This window comes from Mytilus californianus, unplaced genomic scaffold (assembly GCF_021869535.1).
Source record: "Mytilus californianus isolate M0D057914Y unplaced genomic scaffold, xbMytCali1.0.p SCAF_8, whole genome shotgun sequence".
NCBI lineage: Eukaryota > Metazoa > Mollusca > Bivalvia > Mytilida > Mytilidae > Mytilus > Mytilus californianus.
In genome coordinates, this window is record NW_026262734.1 from 108,300,927 (window position 1) to 108,325,750 (window position 24,824).

Sequence of the window (24,824 nt, forward strand, 5' to 3'; positions counted from 1 at the left end):
GCCGCAATTCTCCATGGATATCATCCCCCCAGTAGCCAGGTCAACGTTACTTTCATGATTTAAAAGTGTTTTTTTTTTTTTTTTTTTTTTTTTATAAATTTCGATGATTATAAGAAAAAAAACATTGAGTAATGATTTTTGTAAAATAAATGGTTCATTTGATACATGAAAGCACATCAAAACAGTTGCAATTTTCGGTAATTATGCATTATCGTTTTTCAATTATTTTGATTTGAGTGTTCCTGATGAAGGTAAATCCAGAAAAGAGCATCGGACGCAACAAAAATATTTATTATAAGTGATATTTTCATTTTTTCAGAATACTGTCATACTATATTAAAACAGTTTATTGTAGATAATAGACAGACTAGACACAAACTAGACACGCCGAATTCGTTTGTTAAAAGTTTATGTTCACTGCAACTTTTTTTTAGCAAGAATAGTAATAAAACATAATTTTACTATAAATACTGAGACTTATTTAATAATTCGATTTGATTTGATTGATTCAGATCAATTCGTTCCTTTGAATTAAGTGTTCAATGGGTCATTGTATGATTTATGTTTAAAATGTCTGCTCAAATGATTCCTGATTTAAATCAATCTCGAAATGTGAATCGAAAGGAAAGCCAAAATATTCGGGTTCACTCTGACTTTCCATTCAATTACGATACGACTTTTGCAGACAAAAACTGTCTTTCAGAAACCATTGCGGTAATGCGACGATTTTGTGCAAAATGCAATAGGAATAGAAGGATTGAAAATATTTTTTTTAAGGAGGTTGGTTTACCTGATATTCAAAGGTAACTTAATTAATGATCATTTCATTGTTTTCAGGTAAACAGATTAGTTGCGAAAGGAAAAGGTCCAGATGAATTTGGCCAGAAATTGACCGTATCGGAGGTTAAATCAAATCTAAGGAAGAAATTTTACTTTTTTCCTGGTGTTCATGGAGACTCTCCTCAGTTGTTTAAGTAATAAATGAAATTTACAATGTTGATGTTTTCTAAAGATAGACAGTGATGTAAAAATTATTGTAAGCAATTTTGCAGCAACATTAAAACTTTTGATTTTTCTACGCTTTACACTACTATTCCCCATCCTCAATTGAAAGATCGACTTCACCATCTCATCAAACAGAGCTTTTTCTATAAAAATGGGAATCGTACATATAAATTTCTTGTTTTGGGCTTTAATAATTATTTTGTTAAGAACCACACTGATTCTATCAGAAAATATACTGAAAATGATATTATCAAAATGCTGTACTTTTTGATAGAAAATATATTTGTTGAGTTTGGAGGATTGATATTTCAACAGACAGTCGGTATTCCAATGAGTACTTATTGTGCACCCCTACTGGCCGATTTTTTTTTGTACTCGTATGAAGCAGAATTCATTTAGAACCTTCTTTAAGACAAAAAGAAAAAGCACCTTGCGAAATTCATTAATTTTACTTTCAGATATATTGATGATGTCCTATCACTGAATAACCCATATTTCAGTCAGTACTTACATCTCATATATCCCAGTGAAATTGAAACTAAGGATAATACTGATACTAGAGGGACTGCTTCATACCTTGATCTTTTCCTCAATATTGACACAGATGATCGACTTCACACTAAAATCTATGACAAACGGGACAATTTCAACTTCCCAATTATCAATTTCCCATTTCTCAGCAGTAACATACCTTCTGCCCCATCGTATGGTGTTTACATATCTCAGTTGATACGTTATGTTCGTGCATGTTCACACTATAAGGACTTCATATACAGTAGTGTGCTCCTTGCGTAAAAACTGCTCAAACAGAGTTATGAGGAGGAAAGATTAAAAATGACACTCCGTAAATTTTACGGACACCATCACGAATTTATTGTTCTATACGATGTGTCTGTGTCTAAATTAACTAACGACATTTTTACCACGTCTTATAATGTGGTTTACCATCTTCGTCGTCTGGTCTGCTAAGTACCGAACGTGACCTCTTCCAGAATATGACTGTTTTCCCGAGTGTGAGTTCGCATTGCTATTAGACGTGTCTCGGTATTTATACATCCAACATTCATGTATTTAGTTATGATGTTTCGTTTGTAATTCTGATTGGATATTGTCTTATGTCTTATCGTTTGTGGTTTGAATTCTTTTTTTATTTTCTACATGTATGTAAAAGTTAAGATAATTAATCAGCTAGTTCATTTATATGATTTTTAGATTAAATCTACTTTATACACAGGATTAATTTATTTTTACAGTTTTGATTTAGAAGAAAAACCGACATGGTTAGAAAATACAAATAATTACACCATTACTAACACAATTCTATATTAATATTCTTATAATGGTTAGAAAATACATATGATAACACCCTTACAAACTTAATCCCAATTTTATATTCTATTTTTAGAAATTTACCTGTGACGTCACTTTTTGTGGCGTTGATACATTCGTGTGACGGACAGTTCATAATTTTATTGTGGTGTAAATGTCCGTTGTTATTCTGTGGTTTACATGTTGTAATGTACTATTATATTATTTATTTATGTATGTTTCTGTCCTAAGGGGTTCTTGCGTTTAGTGGTAATGTATTCCTGTCACGTAATGTTGTCATTTGAGCGGTATTTTTTAACATTGCCATATAAGCGGGAGGTTTGGCTAGCCATAAAACCTTTTTCCTTAAATGTCATGTACCAATTCAGGAATATGGCAGTTGTTATCAAATAGTCCTTTTCTATGTATGTTGGCGTTTGTTTTTTGTAGCAGTTCAGTGTTTAGTTTGTTCCGTTGTTTTTCTCTTATAGTTGATGTGTTTCCCTCGGTTTTGGTTTGTGACCGGATTTGTTTCAGTTAAATCGATTTATGACTTTTGAACAGCGGTATAGTACTGTTGCCTTTATTTGCAATTTTTGTTAATGTAATCAATATACAGATAAGTGTACAATTGTAAATATTTCTTTCTAAATTTCTATGAGACATTTCATCAGACAGCCCTGCAACACAACATATATATCATATCGAGATTTCATGCCCTATGAATTGATTAGTGTCTATAGAACAAATAGATCAATGAGCACACGTGGGTTTCAAGAGACAAATGTTACAATGTGCCTCATTTCACTTTCAAAATGTTTTCAGTCTGTTCTCAAAATACTTATATTATCTTTAACATAAGAATGAAATGACGTTACGATTTTTAAAATGTCAAGTTTCTAAAATATGAAATAACACTTTATAAAGTTAATAGGTTTCTGAGATTAAAATCTTTTTCAAAACTATATGTAACTCTATAATACGTCAAAAAAGATGTATATATATATATCCGAAATATATCTTGCGTTTCAGAAGATGAAAACTCAGTGCTTGGCTTATTTCAGATAGCTCAACACTACAACTGGACGTAAATGTTTATAAAACTAAATCAGTATTATTCAATTCCCAATTTTTAAAATAGTTGAGATTGAAATATGATGATGATTTACGTTTAATGCATGAATCACATCAAAACAAAAGCCTCAAAGTTGTAATTTCGAGAACGAAATTATCTTTTCGGGTAGTCAAACTTAATGTGCATGAGTGTATCATAAATCGATTAAAAGACAAATCAAGGTAACAAACGAAAAATGATGGACATGATGTGTCGACAGGTCAGCTTCTCTTGCTATGCATTCATTACCCGTTATACGAATCAACACTTTGTCAAATTGGCTCAATTATGAATAGGACGCAATCTATAAAAATAAATGAAAGGAGATAACAACATTTTTATTGCTGTTTTATATCTTGATATTGTATGGAGATCTTTAACCTGAACTAAACGATGACGCTTTACAGAGTTAGATAAGTAGCCAAAATAGTAATATTCATCGATTTAGGCTTTAATTGGAAAATGCACGTTCAAAAAATTGCACACAAAAACCCAAAAATACTGACGAAGTGTGTCAACAGAGAAAGGCATTCATATTCTATTTGAAGTGACTTGACTATAAGTGTTGCTCTCCACCTATTGCAGTTAATTCAAAATTCTGAGAACATTGCAATTTGTTTTATCAAACCAACTGTTCAACTGGTCAGAAATTTGAACAAACTGCTGTAAAAAACCACAGTCAAGTCGTGAAAGTGCACAGTGATAAAATAAACCATACTTACAATCCTATTAGACTTTAATTCCACTTCATTGATATTATGAAAATGTTTATAAGAATTTCTATACATTCTTTTATTGTAATTGCCATTCGAAAGGTGATATGTAGTAATTTTTTAAACTGCTAAAAAATTGTTCAAATTTAAGTTTTTGAATTATTTTTTCTTCTAACATTGTGTTTTTCTATGCATGCTTCAAAGCTTTCTTTAAATTAATCTCTAAAATACTTTGTGAAATGTACTTTAACCTGTTCTAAGTCAGGAGCTTGTTGTTCAGTGGTTGTCGTTTGTTGGTGTGGGTTTTCGTTTTTCGTTTTTCATATTGATTAGAACAGTGGTTTTCCTGTTTGAATTGTTATACACTAGTCATTTTGGGGCTCTTTATAGCTTGCTGTTCGGTGTGAGCCAAGGCTCCGTGTTGAAGTCCGTACTTTGACATATAATTGTTAACTTTTTATACATTGTGACTTGGATGGAGAGTTGTCTCATTGGCACTCATACCACATCTTCTTATTTATATCTAAGCTTAAATATGTTCTCTTGAAGTTTTAAAGGGAGATCAGAGCAATATTTCAAACGATCAATGATAAGATTATCTCCAATGGAAACTTATTAAAATTGTATTGTAATTTCACATAATTTGTACAAAAATATAACATGGTTGAAGTTAAACTGATGTCTTATTCTTAGATTTTTTAAAAGAAAAAATCGTATGAAAGCTTAGTTTGAACATTTTGTTAGCAATTTATAAATTACTACCTTTACCTTTCGAATGACAATTACAATAAAAGAATGTATAGCAATTTTTTTATAAACAATCATAATATCAATGAAGTGGAATTAAAGTCTTATAGGATTGTAAGTATGCTTTATTTTATCATCTTGCACTTTCACGACTTGGCTATGGTTTTCTACAGCAGTTTGTTAAAATTTCTGACCAGTTGAACAGTTTGGTTTGATAAAACAAATTGCAATTTGGTCAGAATTTTTAATAAACTGCAGTAGGTGGAGAGCAACACTTACAGTCAAGTCACAGTAACAAATCAAACCAACTGAACTTTTTCTACGCGTACATGAAAGTTCAGGGAAAATGAAATTCATGTAATAATAATTAAATTACATGTATGTTTCATTATAATACGTTATTTTGATTGGCTAACAGCAATCTCGCGTCATTCTAAAATCAAACTTCATTTCAAAATGAAATGTAACATTCATGACGACACGAGCTTCCACAATAAAGTGCACAGGTAAACAAATGAAAAACTTGATAGAAATCGTGTTTTCATGATCCTAGCAAAAAAATGTAATTATAAGTATTGAATGCTTCTTTTAGGAATTTTATTGGGTTGTAAAAGCGTTGACCGTGCGCACATTTTTAGAATGAAGCACTTCCGCGCTTCATACAAAATGTACCTCGGTCAACGCTTTTACAACCCAATAAATTTACAAAAAGAAGCATTCAATTCTTTTTTTAAGGTATTGGAATTATTTCCAAAATTACTTTGGAAATTTTTGGAACTGTATATGATGTGGCTGTATGAAATATACTCCGATGTTTTCTGCTGATTATAACATGAACGGGTGGCATGATTATTATTTCAGCTGGTTCATTTGACATTGGTGAAAATTACTGAGACCATTTGTCGTAAAGTTTTATGCACAAACGTCAGTTATATTTTGTCGTTAAGAGTAAGTCTAGGTATGAGACAGAATGAAAGATATAAAAGAAGAAAAAAACATGCAAATGTATTGCCATTTTGTTTATTATACTTGAACTATGGAGCTAACATTTTTTCGATATTGATAATTTAAGTACGCATGATCTTCAATCAACTCAAAGAATTTCACTGGTAGACATTAGAAGAAGGAAGCTAGATTAAACATGTTAAACAGAAACTAGTTTATTTTACAGAGCATAGTTGGTAACATCTTCGGGGAAAGTTATAATTATACATTTTTGGGTTTTCTGTTTAGGACATTTTGTTTCTTATTCTCCGTATCAATTTCTCTTTTTTGATTCTTTTGCTCAAGTCTACCTGCTGATGGTTATAGTGTCGTTTGTCGTCTCGTCGTGTTTTGCCATGTAGTTGTCAATTTGTCTACGTCTTATGAGTTCGAATCTACCTTTAAAAATCATCGACGTGCAATGAGCAGTGAATGCTTTAATCTCTCTTTTCGACAAAAATATTGTTGTTCCAGCAGACAAATCCTCTAACAATATTGTTTTTATGCAAACATCATTACTTGGAATGTCTTACTAAAGAACTCGGAATTCACAGCAAAACTGTAATGAACACGTAGAGGGAAAGAGGAGATTTAAGAAAATCAGAAATCCGGCCTTCTCCTCTCCTTTGGAACTTACGTTAAAAAGGACGATGAAAATCTCTAGTCTTCATACTGGATATTTTAATTTAATAAAAATTACTATTAAATACGATATTAAGCCAGGTCATTTAAAGGTTCGACTACAAATCTTTCTAAAGTTCATACCACCATTCTTTCGACAGTGCTTAATTGTCAGATCGGGTACATCGCCTCATTAAACAGAGACTTTCTAAAAAAAATGGGAATCGTAGAAACAAATTTTTATTTCATGAAAAATCTTATTTTGTAAAGAATTGCACCGATTCCAAAAGTAAATACACAGCAGATGAAATAATCAAAATGCGTGACTTTGCGATCATCAACATATTTGCTGAGTTGATACGTTATGCTCGTGCATGTTCACACTATACTGACTTCATATACAGGAGTGTGCTCCATACGCAGAAACTTCTCCAACAGAGTTAAGAGGAGAAAAGATAAAAAATGACACTCCGTAAATTTTATGGACACCATCACGAATTGGTTGTTCTATACGATGTGTCTGTGTCTAAACTAACTAACGACATTTTTACCACGTCTTATAATGTGGTTTACCATCTACGTCGTCTGGTCTGCTAAGTAACGAACGTGACCTATTCCAGGATATGACTGTTTTGAAGAGTGTGAATTCGCATTGCTATTAGACGTGTCTCGGTATTTATACATCCAACATTCATGTATTTAGATATGATGTTTCTTGTGTAAGTCTGATTGGATATTGTGTTATATCTTATCGTTTGTGGTTTGTGGTTTGAAATTTATTTTTATTTTCTATATGTATGTAAAAGTTAAGATAATTAATCAGCTAGTTCATTTATATGATTTTTAGTTTAAAGCAACTATATGCACAGGATCTATTTGCTTTTACACAGTTTTGATATAGAAGAAAAACCGATATGGTTAGAAAATACAAATCATTACACAATTACTAACACAATTCTATATTAATATTCTTGTAATGGTTAGAAAATACATAAAATAACATCATTACAAACTTAATCCCAATTTTATATTCTATTTTTAGAAATTTACCTGTGACGTCACTTTGTGGCGTTGATACATTCGTGTTACGGACAGTTCATAATTCTATGTGGTGTACGGGTGTAATGTCGTATGGGAGGTGTCCGTTGTTATTCTGTGGTTTACATGTTGTAATGAACTATTATATTATATATTTATGTATTTAACTGTCCTGAGTGTTCTTGCGTTTATTTGTACTGTATTCCTGTCACGTAATGTTGTCATTTTAGCGGTATTTTTAACATTGCCATATAAGCGGGAGGTTTGGCTAGCCATAAAACCAGGTTCAGCCCACCATTTATTTCTTAAAATGTCCTGTACCAAGTCAGGAATATGGCAGTTGTTATCAAATAATTCGTTTCTATGTATGTTTTTGTAGCAGTTCAGTGTTTCTGTTGTTCCGTTGTTTTCCTCTTATAGTTGATGTGTTTCCCTCGGTTTTGGTTTGTGACCCGGATTTGTTTTCGCTTATTCGACTTATGACTATTGAACAGGGTATACTACTGTTGCCTCTATTTAATGGATTTATTTTTCAACACTTGGTATTCCTATGAGTAGAAGTTGTGAATCCTTACGAGCTGACTTGTTTTTGCAGAAAGCATTCAAAACCCTCTAAAAGACAGGAAGAATATCATATTGCAAAGTTTTTTAATTTCACTTTCCGAAATATTGATGTGGTACCGTCACTCAATAACCTACTTTTCAGGAATGTTTGTGTTATATATGTAACATTCCCAAACGTGTCCATCCCCCCAAACGTGTCCGATTCCCCCAAACGTGTCTATTACCCCCAAACGTGTCCTTAAAAGTTGATATCGCCCAAACGTGTCCGATTTCACAGCCCCCAAACGTGTCCGATAATTGTTATTCGCCAAAACGTGTCCACTTTGAAACGCCTGAACGTCTGAAAACTTTAAGCGCTATTATATTCTCAGTGACGTCTATAGCATTTACGGCAATTCCATGATAGGGGCCACGATTGAAGATGTCGGGTTTCGGTTGGATCCTAAATAAGATAAAAGCCGCTTTCAAAAGACATAAATCCTGAAGTCTTTTGGGCACAATTACGGAAATTAAAAAAGGAACACAGTTGAAAGAAGTAAATTATTTTGTACTAATAAACTGCGGTAATGCCTTACTATATTAATCATGTATGAGGATATTGCACGACCGGCTTCCTGCAGAAGTGTTTTCTATTTTTTTTCAACGGTTCTGTTTCTTTAAAAGCTCTTGAAATTATAAACTGGTATTCGGGTTTTTTTTTAATTTTGGGTTTCAGGCATCACTTAACAATGCTTAAAGACACACAAACAAGAGACATTGCGTTCAGTGGAAAATATTTCATGCATTATCATGACGACAACATATTACAACAAATACTATAGGTAGGTTCTATAAGAATAATTTCCGGAACTTTGGGATTGTGCCATTGTTATTCCGGGAATTTGGGATTCGGCCTAAATTTATACAGTTATAATAGGAATTTGCACTAATCTAATATTTTTTGAGAGCGGGGAAAGACCGCTTTATTTTTTTCGGGACTTCAGTATGACACTCCTTCATTCCCCCTTATATAATACAGGCCGTTTGAAATAAAAGTTGGTGAAATTCTAACTGCCACTAGATAATAAGGGTATATGGATAGGGACAAAAATGTTGCCTTGCAGCATACCACCGACGGCATCATGAAAGCGTTGTTACAAGGATTTTAATGTGCAGAGAGAGGGCATTCTCCCTACACGAATTATCTGATTTAACATCCACATTATAACATGACATGGCTGCATACTTTTACATCCCGCACAGCCGAACGGAGACTCCACTTCGGCACGGGTTATACTGTTAGTTTGATAAAGACTTAAAGGACTATATTTCAATTTGCAATGAAATAGTAAAAGGAGTATACGTCAATGAAAGAGCAATAACCAAATAACGGGGGACATCTTTGGGAGTTTTGTAATTTTGTTATTTTACTTTTTATAATATGGACACGATAGAGAGATTGGACACGTTTGGGCGTTTATACAAATGACACACTGTAGCGCCCTTTTACCACTAAACATATTTTGGAGTTCAGTGACGTGATATGGACACGTTTGGGGGAATCGGACACGTTTGGGGGGATGGACACGTTTCTGAATGTTTCATATATACCCCGGTGAACTTGAAATTAAGAATATATATACCAAAAGAAATTCGAAAGTCTGCTTTATATCTTGATCTTTTCCCCGATAATGACGAAGATGGGCGGTTTCAAAATAAATCTATGACAGACGTGATGAGTTCTACTTTCCAATTGTCAACTTCCAATTTCTCTGCAATAACATACTCTCTGCTCCATCATATGGCGTTTACGAATCTCAATTGATACGTTATTCTCGTGCATGCTCATACTATACGGACTTTCTAAGCAAGGGATTGCCTTTTTGCGCTGATACGGCATAAAGCAAACATCAATCAATCAATCATCTTTAGCAGAAGTATGCTCCGTACACAAAAACTGCTGCAACAAAGTTATGAGAAAGAACATCTGAAATAGTTACTTTATATATTTACAGTCACCGTCACGAATTGCTTGACCGTTGCGATATGTTTTTATCTCATCTCACTAGCGAGGTGTTTCGTAGCATAAGATCTTTAGACACCAGAAAAGTCGTCTAATTTGTAATTTAACTGATGTGTCCTATCCCGGATTTTGACATTTTGACTGAATGTGGATCCGCCTGAAGGGTGTTACACTTACCCTATCGACTCACCCGGTCTCGCTCATTTTGGAGCCATACGGTTCTTTAGTTTTTTTTGTTACATTGATTTGTGTTCTTAATCGATTTATGAGATTTGAACATCGGTAAAATGGTGTTGCCTATATTTGGTATTTCCGCCTCTCTTTTATTAAATTATAAATTGTTTTTGTTATTAATTAGGCCGTTAGTTTTCTCGTTTTCACATTTTTCATGTCGGAGCCTTTTATAGCCGACTTTTATACGGTATGTTTTTTTTTCTCATTGTATATGGCCTTACGGTTGCCTATAACTGCTATAATTACATTTCGTTAACAGAGAATGTGGCGGGATTAAAAATTGTGAAGGCTCTACCTTCCCTCTAATGATGGACCACTCACAGTTCTTCAAATGTTCCTAAAGTTTGTAGAAGGACATACTACGTTTTAAGATAAACCCTAGAAGTCAGATCAACATATTTGGACAAAAACTAAAGAAGATAGAGAGAAACTGTAAACAGAAAAAAATGATCAGCTTATTGGTAATAGTTATTGCTCTGTAATAGAGATATTTACTAATTTTTAGTGTTTTTGCTTATTTTCTTGAAAACTATAAAAGATGGATAGACACTTGATAGACAAATATAATTGACAAGAAAAAATCTACAAATAAGTCAAAATTTGCCGAAATTGTTTGCACACACTTTTTAGGTATGATTCCCCTAAAATGACGATTTTGTTACCTTTGTGTATGATTTTGACAAAAACTGAGAAACATAGAGAGAAACTATAAACACAAAAAATTGATCAGCAATACAACATCAACAAAAAAGTAAGTTTTGTCATAAATCATATTCTAGTCTGCAATGTTGGAGATTGTCCATTGTTGATGCACAAAGACCTAGATGGGCTCTTCATATAAATTCAATAAGGCGTCAACTGAAGATTTCAGCAATGTTGACGTTTTTGAAGATCTTGACTTGATGATCATTTTTGTAAAAGTTAACGGAGGACGGACGACGAACGACAATTGATGAGAAAAGCTCACTTGGTTCTTTTTATATTCAGAATGATAAAAAACTATTTACTTTTTAACTAAGGATCCCCCTTGTTTATATGTAAATACCTGTAGTCATTCAACGGAAACAATGACCGATATATAGTTATAAAGATTTATTGATATAGGAATGAGGAAGTTTATGGTGTAAAAGTACGAAACGGAAGTATAACATTGCTATCATTTAACGTTAATTAACATATGGGAAGGTTAGCAAAAGTCTTCTATTTATTTCTATGTTAGTAAGTTCACAAGATGTTAATTAAAACAAAAAAAGTTAATATTCTTATACATGACAAAAAGTTTCTGTTTCAGTATTTTTTATATAGTTTTATATATGCTAATAGGAACATTTACCGATGGTTTCAATTTTTATAAGATCCAGGTACATTTGTTATTGTGATTTTCATTTGCATTTTAGTGCAATTGTTCTTTTAATTCGATTTTTCATCATTTTATCATCGGTATAAGGACATCATTCGTAAATATAACTCAACATGCAGACATCTTATACGTTCGGGTATTTCACATCTTATCTTTTATGGTAATATTCTTTACAAAGCACAAAAATGTCAGTATCACCTCAAAAGCTAACAAAACCTTTAAACAGACTTAGTAAGAAGGGATATAGTTACGATACTGTTGTCAGGTCATTAAAAATTGCATATTTTGGCTTTAATATTGATTCACTTATATGGTCTTTGCATCGGAATTAAACATATTTATTCTAAAACCAGTTGTTGGCATGACACGGGTTATGTTCTTCTCATATATTTTATGACGGTATAATACTAAACCCCTAACAGGAGGGATTGTGCCTGATATTCATATGATGAAGACATAATCTTTAAATCAGTTTAATTGAGGTCTGGAGCTGACATGTCAGTAAATGCTAGTAGTCTGTTGTTATTTATGTATTATTGTCATTTTGTTTATTTTCTTTTGTTTCCTATTCTGACATCGGACTCGGACTTCTTTTAAACTGAGTTTTACTGTGCGTACTGTTGTACGTTTGTTTTTTCTACATTGGCTAGAGGTATAGGGGGAGGGTTGAGATCTCAAAAAACATGTTTAACCCCGCCGCATTTTTGTGCCTGTCCCAAGTCAGGAGCCTCTGGCCTTTGTTAGTCTTGTATCATTTTTAATTTTAGTTTCTTGTGTATAATTTGGAGTTTAGTATGACGTCCATTATCAATGAACTAGTATACATATTTGTTTAGGGGCCAGCTGAAGGACGCCTCCGGGTGCGGGAGTTTCTCGCTGCATTGAAGACCCATTGGTGGCCTTCGGCTGTTGTCTGCTCTATGGTCGGGTTGTTGTCTCTTTGACACATTCCCCATTTCCATTCTCAATTTTATTTATAGTTATTAAAAAGAAATCCTTTCCTGGTATCAAGAACATAAAAATAGAAATATTTAATTCCACGCATGCTCTATGAAATATATGTAATATGACCACACTGAGACGACTAAATAAGGTTTGGATAAAGTTTGAATAAATATAAGCAGATGTGGGGAATGTAACAACGACCAAACTATACAATACTATCAAATCTATAACTATTACAGGTCAACATTATTATCTAACAACTAACAATATTTCATGTCCTTAATTGTACCAAAGTCTAAAAGTGATTTGAGAAAAAAATTCAGTACAGAGTAAAATTAAATTGATCTTGACTTAAATAGATACAATCACTGACTGAATTTGAATTAATGTAATTCTCACAGTTTTCCCCTCTTGGTTTGAACATTCAAAACGGATTTCTGAGGGTTGAACAACGGTAACTACTGTATGTTAATTTTGGAACACATTATATTGAAAGACGTTGGGTTTTCTCTTTTAAATTGTTTCACATTTTGTAATGCCAGAGTCTTTTATAGCTTACTACATGGTATGGGGTTTTACTCATTGTTGAAAACCTGTAATTGTCTACAACTTTGTCCTTTGGTCGTTATTGATAGTTATCTCATTAGCTACTAAACCACATTACCTTATTTTAATACCAAATTACGTAACCTGCTGATCATCCTTGTCTCAAAACATGTAACCAAAAATGTGTTCATCCTGTTCTTCTGGTTATATCTTATATAGCAAAGCCAGTCCAAGAAGTTAAAAGTTTTGGTAGAATTAATTTTTTTTTAATATTCCATTCACAAAACAAAAAACGCTCTTTGGAATCTGTAACATATTTACATGCACATATCGAACAAACTGAGTAACGTTCACCAAGGAAGATGTTGTTAACAATAGCAACACCACAAGGAAAAGGAAATCCAACGATAGGAAAGGAAAGTTGTATGTCCCATTTCTCATATATGTTTCTCACATATGCAAGTTACCATGTGAAATTCTTATATGGATGTCTTAAAAAGGAGAAATATCTCTTGAATGGGGAATTAAGGGCATACGAAGCAGAAAAGAGCGTTCATTAATTTTTCTTTAGGTTTTAAAACAAAGTCAATTTGAATATGCACAGAAAATTTGCACAGAAAAATGTACTTTCATGACTTCTTTTTCGAGAAATCACAGCTTGAATTATGCATGTTTTATGTAAAAACACAAGATTTCATTTTCCAATGTTATTCCGAAAAAGAAACATTAATCTGATATTATCCTGTAATTTCGTAATAACATTCTTGCAAAGGCAATTGCAGAAGATCATAACAGGTCACCTTGTGCTCATTCTTTTTAAACTAGATATAAAAAACCTAACGAAGCCATTGCCCTCTTTTGCGCTTAATTACGTCGCAATTTATTCTTACTTCAACGTCGTCGTGCAGTAATTTCAGTCTTACATCAAAACGTTATACTAATTACTGTCAAATACGAGTGTATTGATGATAGTGAAGTCAACAATCTAAATATGCATCGAATTTTATCTCACAGCAGTATATTACGAGTGCTTAAACGTTCTTCGTGTTCGTTTTCAAAAAATATTTTCAAATCCACGTCACCGATTTGATGACGATATAGAGTGATTTTTTAGCGAATTTTCAATGCTTCTCATTGGCAATAATACCACATATTCTTATTATCATAAAGAGAATTTCAAAATTCATCGAAGATTTACTAGTACATTGCATTCGGAAATTGACAAATGTGTTATAAATCATGTCAGAACAGACGAACTGACTACTGAGCATGGTACATCGGGAACTAACAGTACACCAGGAACAGTAACAAATCAAAATATAAATTTCCGAAAATACAAGTGACTAGAATCCCGACCGTATGGCGTTCATATGTTTATATATATTTCAACACTCGTTTCATTACATGATATATCTATTTTGATAAATTCTTCTTCGAAGCGTTCTGTATACTTTCGCTTGCACTATTTCTTTTTTAATTTATCTAGGAAGTTAATATCGCTCTTCTCCCAACACATAATCGATTACAATCGTTTAACTTATGTTAACAGTCTTTCATTTTCTCTAATATACGAACTACAAAGTTAAAAATAAATACTTTATAAATTTTGTGCGGTCGATGTGCTTTTTGGATTTACCTTTATCAAGAACGGTCAAACCTAACATTAATAAATGTAAAAAGTGTTAAGAAACGTACGTTATAAATCATTACTGTACCGAAACATTCTGAGCTGATGATTATAGTCCACCAGTAGAGTTATCGACTAAGAGCTAGTAACATTTTATAAGTTTCGTGTGTCTGGAATACAAAAAGAAGTATTCAGCCCAATTGTCAAAAGGGCAAACATAAAAAAATGAAAACAACTCTTTATAAATTTTATGCGTCAAAAGAGCTTTCCATGATTTACCGTCATCTGGAACGCTCATACCCGAATATTTAAAAGCCAAGGATGTATAAGAAACGAAACAATGTGAACATGGATAAGCAACTATTGCCTAAATTTATATAAATGTTAATGAATATATACCCAGTTTGCTGCATTGTCATCACAAAATATCCAATGGAATGTAAGCAAGCAGTGATAAGTACCTACAAGTGGAGGTATCTGATCTTTCTTTGATTTTTTTAAAATTCATAATAGTTTGAATCAGTGCCACCATTTTTCAAGGTACATTGTTTTACCTACTATCTATAAATGAATATATACAAGAGTAACGAAAGACTTCATGAATGACAATGTCAGTCTTACTCGTGAAAACATTGCACTAGTATGCAAAATTCAGTCTGATTTTTTAAAGTTTGTAAAATGTCTTTTGCAAAATAAATTATGATCTATTCAAATAAGTAACAGAAATGTTTTAGCAAAACCTTTATATTATAAAGAAGATGATCACTAACAAAAGCCATTTCGAGATTCCTAAAAAGACCTGTTTATTCGGAGGTTTTTATTTCAAATTGAACAAAATATATGCTAGACATTAAAAAGAAAAGACTTCAAACGAATTTGGTCGGATCGTCAAGAAATATACAATTAACCTGATGGAAAAGTGGTCCCTTATTACCTGAGATCACCCCCAGTTTTTGGTGGGGTTCGTGTTGCTTAGTCTTTAGTTTTCTATGTTGTGTCATCTGTACTATTATTTGTCTGTTTGTCTTTTTATTTTTGGCCATGGCGTTGTCAGTTTGTTTTCGATCTATGAGTTTGACTGTCCCTCTGGTATCTTTCGTCCCTCTTTTATTAATTTTTTATTCTCAACGTGATGCCAAAACAACAAATGAATGGGTATTGATTCGAATTCTTGACTCAATTTTTGTTTTTAAATTGGCCTCAATTTTTTTATATAAAACTGGTAATGATAAAAAAAAATCATACAAGATATATAAAACTACCCGAAAACAAAACTGGGAGTTTATCATTCCGTGATTTTAACCTTTCCATCTCAGGGCAAAATATGACAAAATAAAAGTCTGGCAAAAGCATAGGTATAGTGAAAAGATTGTTCTAATTTAAAAAAGAATAAACATTTCAGAAAGTAAAATATAACTTTTTGTAGAATTTTTTGACAAAAAGTCAGATAATTACCCAACAAGTAAGCAACAACTAGAGATAATAAAACATGACAAAATTTAGTCGTAAGAAACATAGAGCACAACGTACATCATCAAGCTTAATAAGTCAGAAATAAAACTTGTTTATGTGTTGTTATAGCAAACATGATGTTTCAAGTTGTTTTTGTCGACACATGCGCAATTTGGTTCAGGTGGTGACAATAAATGGAAATTGTCATGTCGTTGTTGCATTTGGTGCTAACTGTTTCAAAATAACAAGAACTCTGATACGCGAATGTTGAAAGATAAACTCATTTTGTGTATAGTAATTGGTTTAACATGATTCATTGTGATAATAGCCCTTAAATACATAATCGAAATTTAAGCTTTGAATCGTGAGCTTTTAAGAACCTTATCGAAAAAAGTCCTTTACTTTAATATATATATAAAAAAAAAACATTAAGAGACACATGTTGCTGTATAATATATTTGTTTTTCGTTTATAGTCTTGTACATAAATACGGCCGTTATTTTTCTTGTTTGAATTGTTTAACACTTGTCATTTAGGGCCTTTTACAGCTTACTATGCGGAATGGGTTTGGCTCATTGTTGGAGACCATACGATGACTTATAGTTGCTACGTCATTTGGTACCTGGTAGAGAGTTGTCTCATTGGCAATCATTCCAAATCTTCTCAATTTTATATTTTAAATTCAACAGAACGATACAAAGCACAAAAAAAACCAGGTTAACCTAAAAGAAGCATAAACGACACAAAATACAGATTTGAGATTACTCGTAGTTACTGATACTAATTCAGTAGTACAGGAACTCATGTACGGCCCGTATATATCATTAATTTAACCCGTGTGTTTCCATTGTATCATTAAAAAATCCATTAGCTTTAAGTTTTAAGGACGGATTATCAACTAAAACTTGCGTGTTCTTCAGTACAATTCAATGTTTTTACATGTGTTGTTATAACGACATTTTCGACACATCTATTTTGTAAGTGCCAAGCAATACAGTGTTTTATAAGGTTTATCATATTAACGGTTTCTAGTAGCTAAATAACTATACATCATTTTGTAATGTATTTGCACGTATTGCGCTTTGTTGATAATCCCACAAATAACGTTTGCAAGTTTCAAGGAAAATGAGAACGTTGTTTTTTTTTTAAATCAAAAGTAATAGCAGTATTATTCAGAATTCTTCATTGTTTGATAAAAGTTGATTTTCAGCTCTCTTTTGTTTAGCAAGAAACTGAGACAGAAAAGAAAACTAGGATGATATTGGACACTCTCGACAAACGTGGTTCACGCAGTGTGAAGTGTCTTTACACTGCGTTCTTACAAACTTCGAATGGTGATTTGGCCGATCTGTTAGAACAATACGTAAAAAATATCGAAAATACTGAAAATTGGAATGACCCTAAAGGTACATGTTAAATGCATAAATCGGATTTTCTTTTCATTTCTATATTTTGTATTCATCGTTCTATTTCAATATTTCTAACATCTCACAAACGGCTTCATGATAAAAAAAAAACAAAAAAACAAAAAAACTAAAAAAACCACCAGAGCGTATTTTAGACATTTTCGACATTTTCTTTACTTTTCTATTTTATTTTTTCTAACAAGCACGAATAGGAAATGGTATACATTGCCATCACTTTGTGTTCATCGTCGGTTAACTTTGTCCATGGTAATAATTTATAGATTATTTGGCAAATTGTAACAAAATATTTCCTCAACATCCTTAGATGACAAGCTGTATATATTTGTGGCATTATAGGACAAACAAACATAATTTTAGTCAAATTTGACAATGACCGATAAAACTTAATTTTCTATGCAGAACATATTGAAAAAAAAAAAAATTTAAACTGAATAGCAGAATCCATGTTAGCCAAGGTGAATATTACACAATATGATATCTTAAACCAGAAGAAGGAAGTTGAAGCCCTCTTGAAATGTGAAATTCACATAAATAGGGCGTATAGAATGACATTAACATAATTCAGAAAAGTCATTCTAGAACCGAACAAATAAATCAGACAGAGGTCTCTTCCCTTCATCCATTTAAACGCAATTTTTCTAGCGGAAAACAATGAATGATATTTCTTAAAAAGCCACAAGCGTTATATTTATAAGTTATGTACAATTGCTGCTTTTCCGTTGAAGTAAAAAAAAAAAAAACAACCTGGTACCCCTTCAAGCGGAATTGTATCCAAAGTTTCTCAATACTGAATTGTGGAAAGGGACGGCATTCACCGAATAATATCACTGAACAGAAATTAATATTGTATTGGAAAACTTTGGGACAGAATAAACAAAATATTGTTTTTCGAAATTTTATGGTTACACTTTATATTTATCGTATACTTTGATCTTTTTATAATTAACAGTTGCCATTTTGTATTAAAGCATGGCCACCAGCCAAAGACGAACAAGCAGCAATGACAAAGCACAGAGTATTTAAAATTAAAGACAAAAAGAGTCCGCTAATGCATGAATATAGCAAAGATGTATGTAATAATGTAGATTAGAAAAAAAAGACACCAAGTTGTCGATCGAAATAATCATATAATACTGTATCTTTCTCAAAAGATAATAAACTGCAACAATCTATTAAAATCCTGAATTTTAAAGTAGAATATATGATCCACATAGGCCATAAATCAATCGGAGCGTTCATGTTGAAAGTATAATTTGTAAATCGATTCGGACGCAACACGTTTAATCATTGTAAATTATTTGTGCACAGTGATTGAAAATATATTGAACATGTACACCTATTTAGAATTTTTTATTTTATCTAAGGTTTCGCATGTTTGGAACTTAGTCATTTTTGCAACTGAATGCTATAGAAAATTTCTTGTTTATCATATGTGTAATGCCAAACGGTTTTCCATTGTATGTGTATTGGAGATAATTTTACATGTTATGCAAATCTTGCCATTTAACGTCGCATCTCCTTATATTTATAATATTCAGTTGCAACTGGCATCAGTGCTTAAGGTGGGTCATCACTATATATTTCCTCACATAGAATTTTCTTATACTTTGCCAAAATGTTCTTTTTTGCCATGTTTTCCATATAATAAAAAGTACGGGTCACCGTGCTATTTTACAAGCTAGCAGTTGTGCGCAAATGCCAATTATGAATTGATTATGCTTTAATAAAAAAAAAGCTTCTGGGTGAATTAAAAGAGATCTTTGAGATAGAATTAAAAAAAAATATGAGAAAACTGGTTTTATAATATGCTTTAAGAAAATATAAAGACAAAATGGTGTCACCGAACTTTTTTTCTTGTTACAAGTTAAAACGACAACATTACTTAAAAAAATATTATAAGAGTTATCTCCCCTATACGGCAAAGTTGTAAAATTTAATTGAACATACACAAATGTTTGGTATTACTTGTTAAACTGTCTAAATAATGCAATAACTCACTTATTTTTCTTTTTTTAAATAAACAGTCCCAAACATAAATTTGGAACTTGATTTGAGTAGATATGACATAGTACCTCGAAATCTTTTACTATGTTATTTGTGCTCAAATAATGATAAAGATGATGCATTTTATTTCGAGAGAAATAAATATGCAAGAATCAATTACTTTTCTGAAATTGGTTCTCAAAATACTGAATTTTTGAATTTCTCTTATAAAAAAAAGATACAATATATATTGAATCTGACAAATTTTATACAGGTACAATGTATAAGTTTTTTTTTTAAAACGGCCAATGGAACTAGGGACATGGGAAACTTGATTTACTGATTGTTAGAAAATTTGTTGTATGCCTTTTTACGTAATTTGTAATGTTTGTCACAAGCTGGCCTTTATGTGCTTTAAGACAAGCAAGACTATTATTAATTGCCATTCTGCTTCAACCCTTGCAGATTTGAGTAAACAACTAGACCGATAATTAACTACTATTTTACAATCAAAGATGGCGGTATACAGTTAGTCTACCTTAAAAGATAAAACCATTCTTCAATCTGAAAAGTTTTCATTCATCGGGAACGTTTTCACTTAAAGAAGTATATCAAATAAAAAGTAGGATACATACAACGAAGATAAACTAACATCATGTTACATGAAATATCAGTGATATAGTCATACACTAGTATTAACTATTTACGAAAGTATGATTTTTATTGATAAAATTACGGATTTTCTATCCCAGAAATAGATTACCTTAGCTTAGCTGTATTTGGCAAAGGCTTTCGGAAGTTACAGTGTTCAGTGCACTTCAACCTCGTACTCGATTTGGCCTTTTAATTTTATTTGTTCAAGTCTCACTGACGAGTTGTTTGAAGACAAAATGCGCTTCTAACATTCAAAATTATAGTAGAATTGTTTTAAAAATATAAATATATCTTTACAAACTTTTCAGGATGTTTATAAAATTCATGGGGAAACACGTGGAAAAGTGTTCATGATCAATAATACATTTTCACATACGAAACATGCAGAAACACAGAAAAGAGAAGGCACAAGTGTCGATGTACAAAATCTTACAGAGTTATTCCAAAAATTGCATTTTGAAGTTGTACTAAAGACTGATTTAAAAGCAGAGGTAACAAGAATGGTTATAAATTTTCATGGAATTTCTATCTACAATTGTATGGTAAATTGTTATTTTCAGACAACCCCAAACAATAAAAAGATAAGTTTGAAATGAACACTCCTTTATTCCCGAGATTCACATGGAAAACACAAAGAAGCGAAAGACAAACAAAATTCAACAACACACTACATAGAAAAAAATGCGCATTTGGTGTAGTAAATGGGTATCGTTAATGTTATTTTATGTAAGCCAGACGTAATATGGGTGTTTTATTTGAATGAGTACACATAGGCAACAAAAAAATAGGCGTAATATGCAAATAGGTTTACAGGTAAATTATTAAAGCAGGCATTATTTCCTAACAAAATGCATGACCATGTGTACATACGCCTTCTGTGTTCTTTTTGAAACTGATATCAAAATGTATTGTTCAGAAATGCATTGTTCACAATTAGAAAGTTGAGATCATCTTCTTTGTTGTAAAGTGCTGTTCTTAACTGACCCTCATAGTCAATTTCTAGTTTTAAGTCAAAATATGAGAATTACTTAACTATATCTGTTGTATACTTTATTTCGAGGTAGAGGATGCATTGAAATTGGTCACCAAAATTTGAATTGGACATCAGCAAAATATTCCAGGCTTTTAATGACAAAAACATCCGATTATAGAGTTATGAGATAAAACTACTAGAATCTACACTACACAAGTTTGACGTCACCTTCAGCAATTGCCTCAACTTACTAGTGCATATTTTCGCAGTGTTAGATCTTTAGATTCTTGAAAAGTCTCCCGATCTGCTTTTACCAATTGCATTGTTTTTTGCCATTTAAATTTGATAAGATAAAAATATGGCAAATTAATTTACAGTTATTCAGACTTTACGAAAACATGTCAGAAAGTTTTTTTTTTATATCGCTTAGCAGTCAAACCAAGTTGTGTAAATTCCCTATCATGATATCAGTTTAATTAATCAAAACTAGTGCCTTTCATTAAAAGGGATTGCTTAGCATTCGTAAACATTACCTTAACTTTCAAGTTTAACTATAAATTTAATGTAATTTGTGTATGTTTTAAAAATTTATTTTATGACAATGCTGGTCGAAAACAATTCCGAAAATATCAAGAATTGCAAAGAGTAAATATGCAAATATAACATAAAGACAATCGTAAAAACCAACCAAGTGACACATCTTATCAAAGAGAAAAAACTTTGAATTGAAAATAAAATGTTTAAATCTTTCTGTCAACCTCATATTCCCGGGTGTCACAGTGTTCGTTACCGTGATGGTGATCACTGTTGTCAATATAATGGAATTATATGAGACTGTAATTCAAGTGAGAAGTTTAGCTAGCTGTATAACCAGGTTTAACCAACCATTTTCTACATACCTAAATGCCTGTACCAAGCCAGGAGTATGACAGTTGCTATTAAGATGTATTGTTCAGAAATACTTTTACCAAGTGATGAATATGACAGTTGTATTCAATTCGCTTGATGTGTTTGAGCTTTTGATTTTGCCATTTGATAAAGAAATTTCCGTTTTGAATTTTACTCAAATTTCGGCATTTTTTGTTATTTCCTTTTACCGATAGATTATGATCAGGTTTAAAACTTTTATTCAAAGTATTTCAACTGTAGTTTAAATATATAATGACTACAGCGTTGCTTTGAAATTTAATTATTCTTTTATCTTGATTGACTGTAATTTACATCACATGTCATATAACTAAATAAACAATATTTCAATAGGCACTTATGTATCATATCCCAGTAAACTTTAGATTGAGAATACTACCCACAGTAGAAGGAATGTCTCATATATTGATACCTTTTTCGCAATTGGCACAGATGAACAACTTCAAACTAGAATCGATAACAACTTTGATGATTTGAAATTTCCGATTGTCAACTTCCCATTTCTAAGCAATAACAAACCTTGTGGTCCATTGTATGGTGTTTACACATCTCAGTTTATACCTAACGCCCGTGCATGTTGACGCTATACGGATTTTATTAACAGTGGTGTGCTATTAATATAAAAACTGTTCCAGCACATTTATGAGGAGGAATGACTGAAATCTACCCTTTACACATTTACGGTCATCATCATGAATTCGTAAACTGATACGATGTGTCGGTGTCTCATCTAACTAGTGACATGTTTTTGCCGTTTTCAATCTTTAGATACCTGTATCATCGTCTGATTTAAAAAAAAATTACCGATGGTGTCATATTCCCGATTAGGACACTGAGTTGATTTGCATTGTGGGTGATGCATGCAAAGCAGGGGAGGCTTAAGTATGTCGACGCATTCGGTCTCGCTCATTTTTGAGTTTGCTATTCCCTCAGTATTTTTCTACCTTTATTTGTCTATTCTTAAACGATTTATGAGATTTGAACGTCAGTACATTATTGTCGCCTTAATTTAACTGAACGTTTTTTACCAAATACTGATTTATTTGCTTTTATAAATGTTTGTGTGCAGGAAATGGTTAAATGTTTAGAAAAAGAACGAGACAGTATTGCTGACTGGGATAAAATTGAGTGTGTGGTTCTTATTCTAATGAGTCATGGAAAGGGTGAATGTATTTTCAGAGATGACAATATACCAGTTAAACTTACAGATATCACAGCTGTGTTTGATTCAAATCATTGTAAAGGTTTAGACGAAAAACCAAGATTGGTATTTGTGCAAGCTTGTCGAGAAGGTTAGATAATATTTATTGACAATCAATTTTATAGTTTTGAACTGATATCAATTGTATCCCCTGCTTGCATTTCATGTGAAGCTTTATTTGTAGGTAGATGACTGAATCGAATTTTCAGTTTCCTGAAGTTTAGTAATTGTAAATGAGCGCTTCAATGTAGTTTAAGTCAAGGTATGCAATAAAGCTGCATATGTGAAGACTACGGTTTCTAACATTCTGGCCTACAAAATCATATTCCTGATATCTTTTATTAAGTTTTTCTATATAAATACCATCACACCATATGTCAATTAATTCAATCATAACACGTTACCAATATTTCTGTAAACACACGAGAAATAGCGCATCCTATGTCTGTCATTATCTGTCTTTTTAAACATGACAAAATCTGAAAACAAAATGAGATTACTGTCCTCAGTTACACTACTACTTTTAGATGAAGTCCATTACTTGAAATTTTAGATTCTTTATTAGATTGCATTATGGCATGTTAAATGTATAATGAAGACCATCATTCCACTAGAAATGTCAATGTTTGGTGTTCTATAAATTCGAATGATGATAGTTTGCAAGTTACTATAGTATATTTTGACACAAATAAAAATGATTTTAATGCTTTAAATTAAGTATTTTTTGTTATACCTTTTGTTCAATTTTATTATAAGTAGAAACACCTGGAGAACAGCTTTCAAAGGTATGTTTTAAAATGGAAAAGCAGAAACTTCAATCTAATAAACCTGGTGGCCAAGATCAAGTCGATGCATCACCATCAAAGGATGAACACACATCACAAGTAAAACATCCTGCAGCAGACTTTTTAGTAGTGTACGCAACACCGGCAGGTAAAAAGCTTATTTTAATAGTGTTGTCACAATTGAGATTGTATTGATTAGCTTCATTTAGAAAATAAAAGTCATTATTTTGTTACGTAGAAGATTTAAATGAATCATTGTGTATGGATCGATATTGCCAGTTTCAAATAAACGTACATGTACTATACTGAAGGTTGCAATTCTATAACTTGACCGTAAATGGTTTTTGGCTAGTCTTTTCCTGTTGTTTAGATTTTGATTTTTTTCATAACTGCATTCAATTTTGAGGTAGATATTTTGTACCGAATCATTTTTATGTTTGCAGACCGTATGTAAACCTCAAAATATCTTTGATTTTTTTTTTACATATATCCAATATAAAAAAGAAGATGTGGTATGATTGCCAATGGTACAACTCTCCACAAGAGACCAAATGACACAGAAATTGACAATTATAGGTCACCGTGCGGCCTTCAACAATGAGCAAAGCCCATAC

The 24,824-nt window shown here is 32.0% G+C and overlaps 1 protein-coding gene across 2 annotated transcripts in view; it reads left to right on the top strand.

The window, feature by feature from the left end:
• The window catches only part of LOC127711509 (caspase-3-like), a 46,862-nt gene that overhangs the window by 12,419 nt on the left and 9,619 nt on the right, over positions 1-24,824 (top strand). Inside the window, exons 4-7 of one of the 2 annotated variants that reach the window (XM_052217590.1) lie at positions 18,656-18,756; positions 20,633-20,815; positions 23,294-23,516; positions 24,182-24,358. In XM_052217590.1, the coding sequence (XP_052073550.1) occupies positions 18,656-18,756; positions 20,633-20,815; positions 23,294-23,516; positions 24,182-24,358 (684 nt within the window). Of the gene's footprint in view, positions 1-837; positions 1,076-18,655; positions 18,757-20,632; positions 20,816-23,293; positions 23,517-24,181; positions 24,359-24,824 lie in introns of those variants that run through there. The other variant, XM_052217591.1, reaches the window with a different exon arrangement.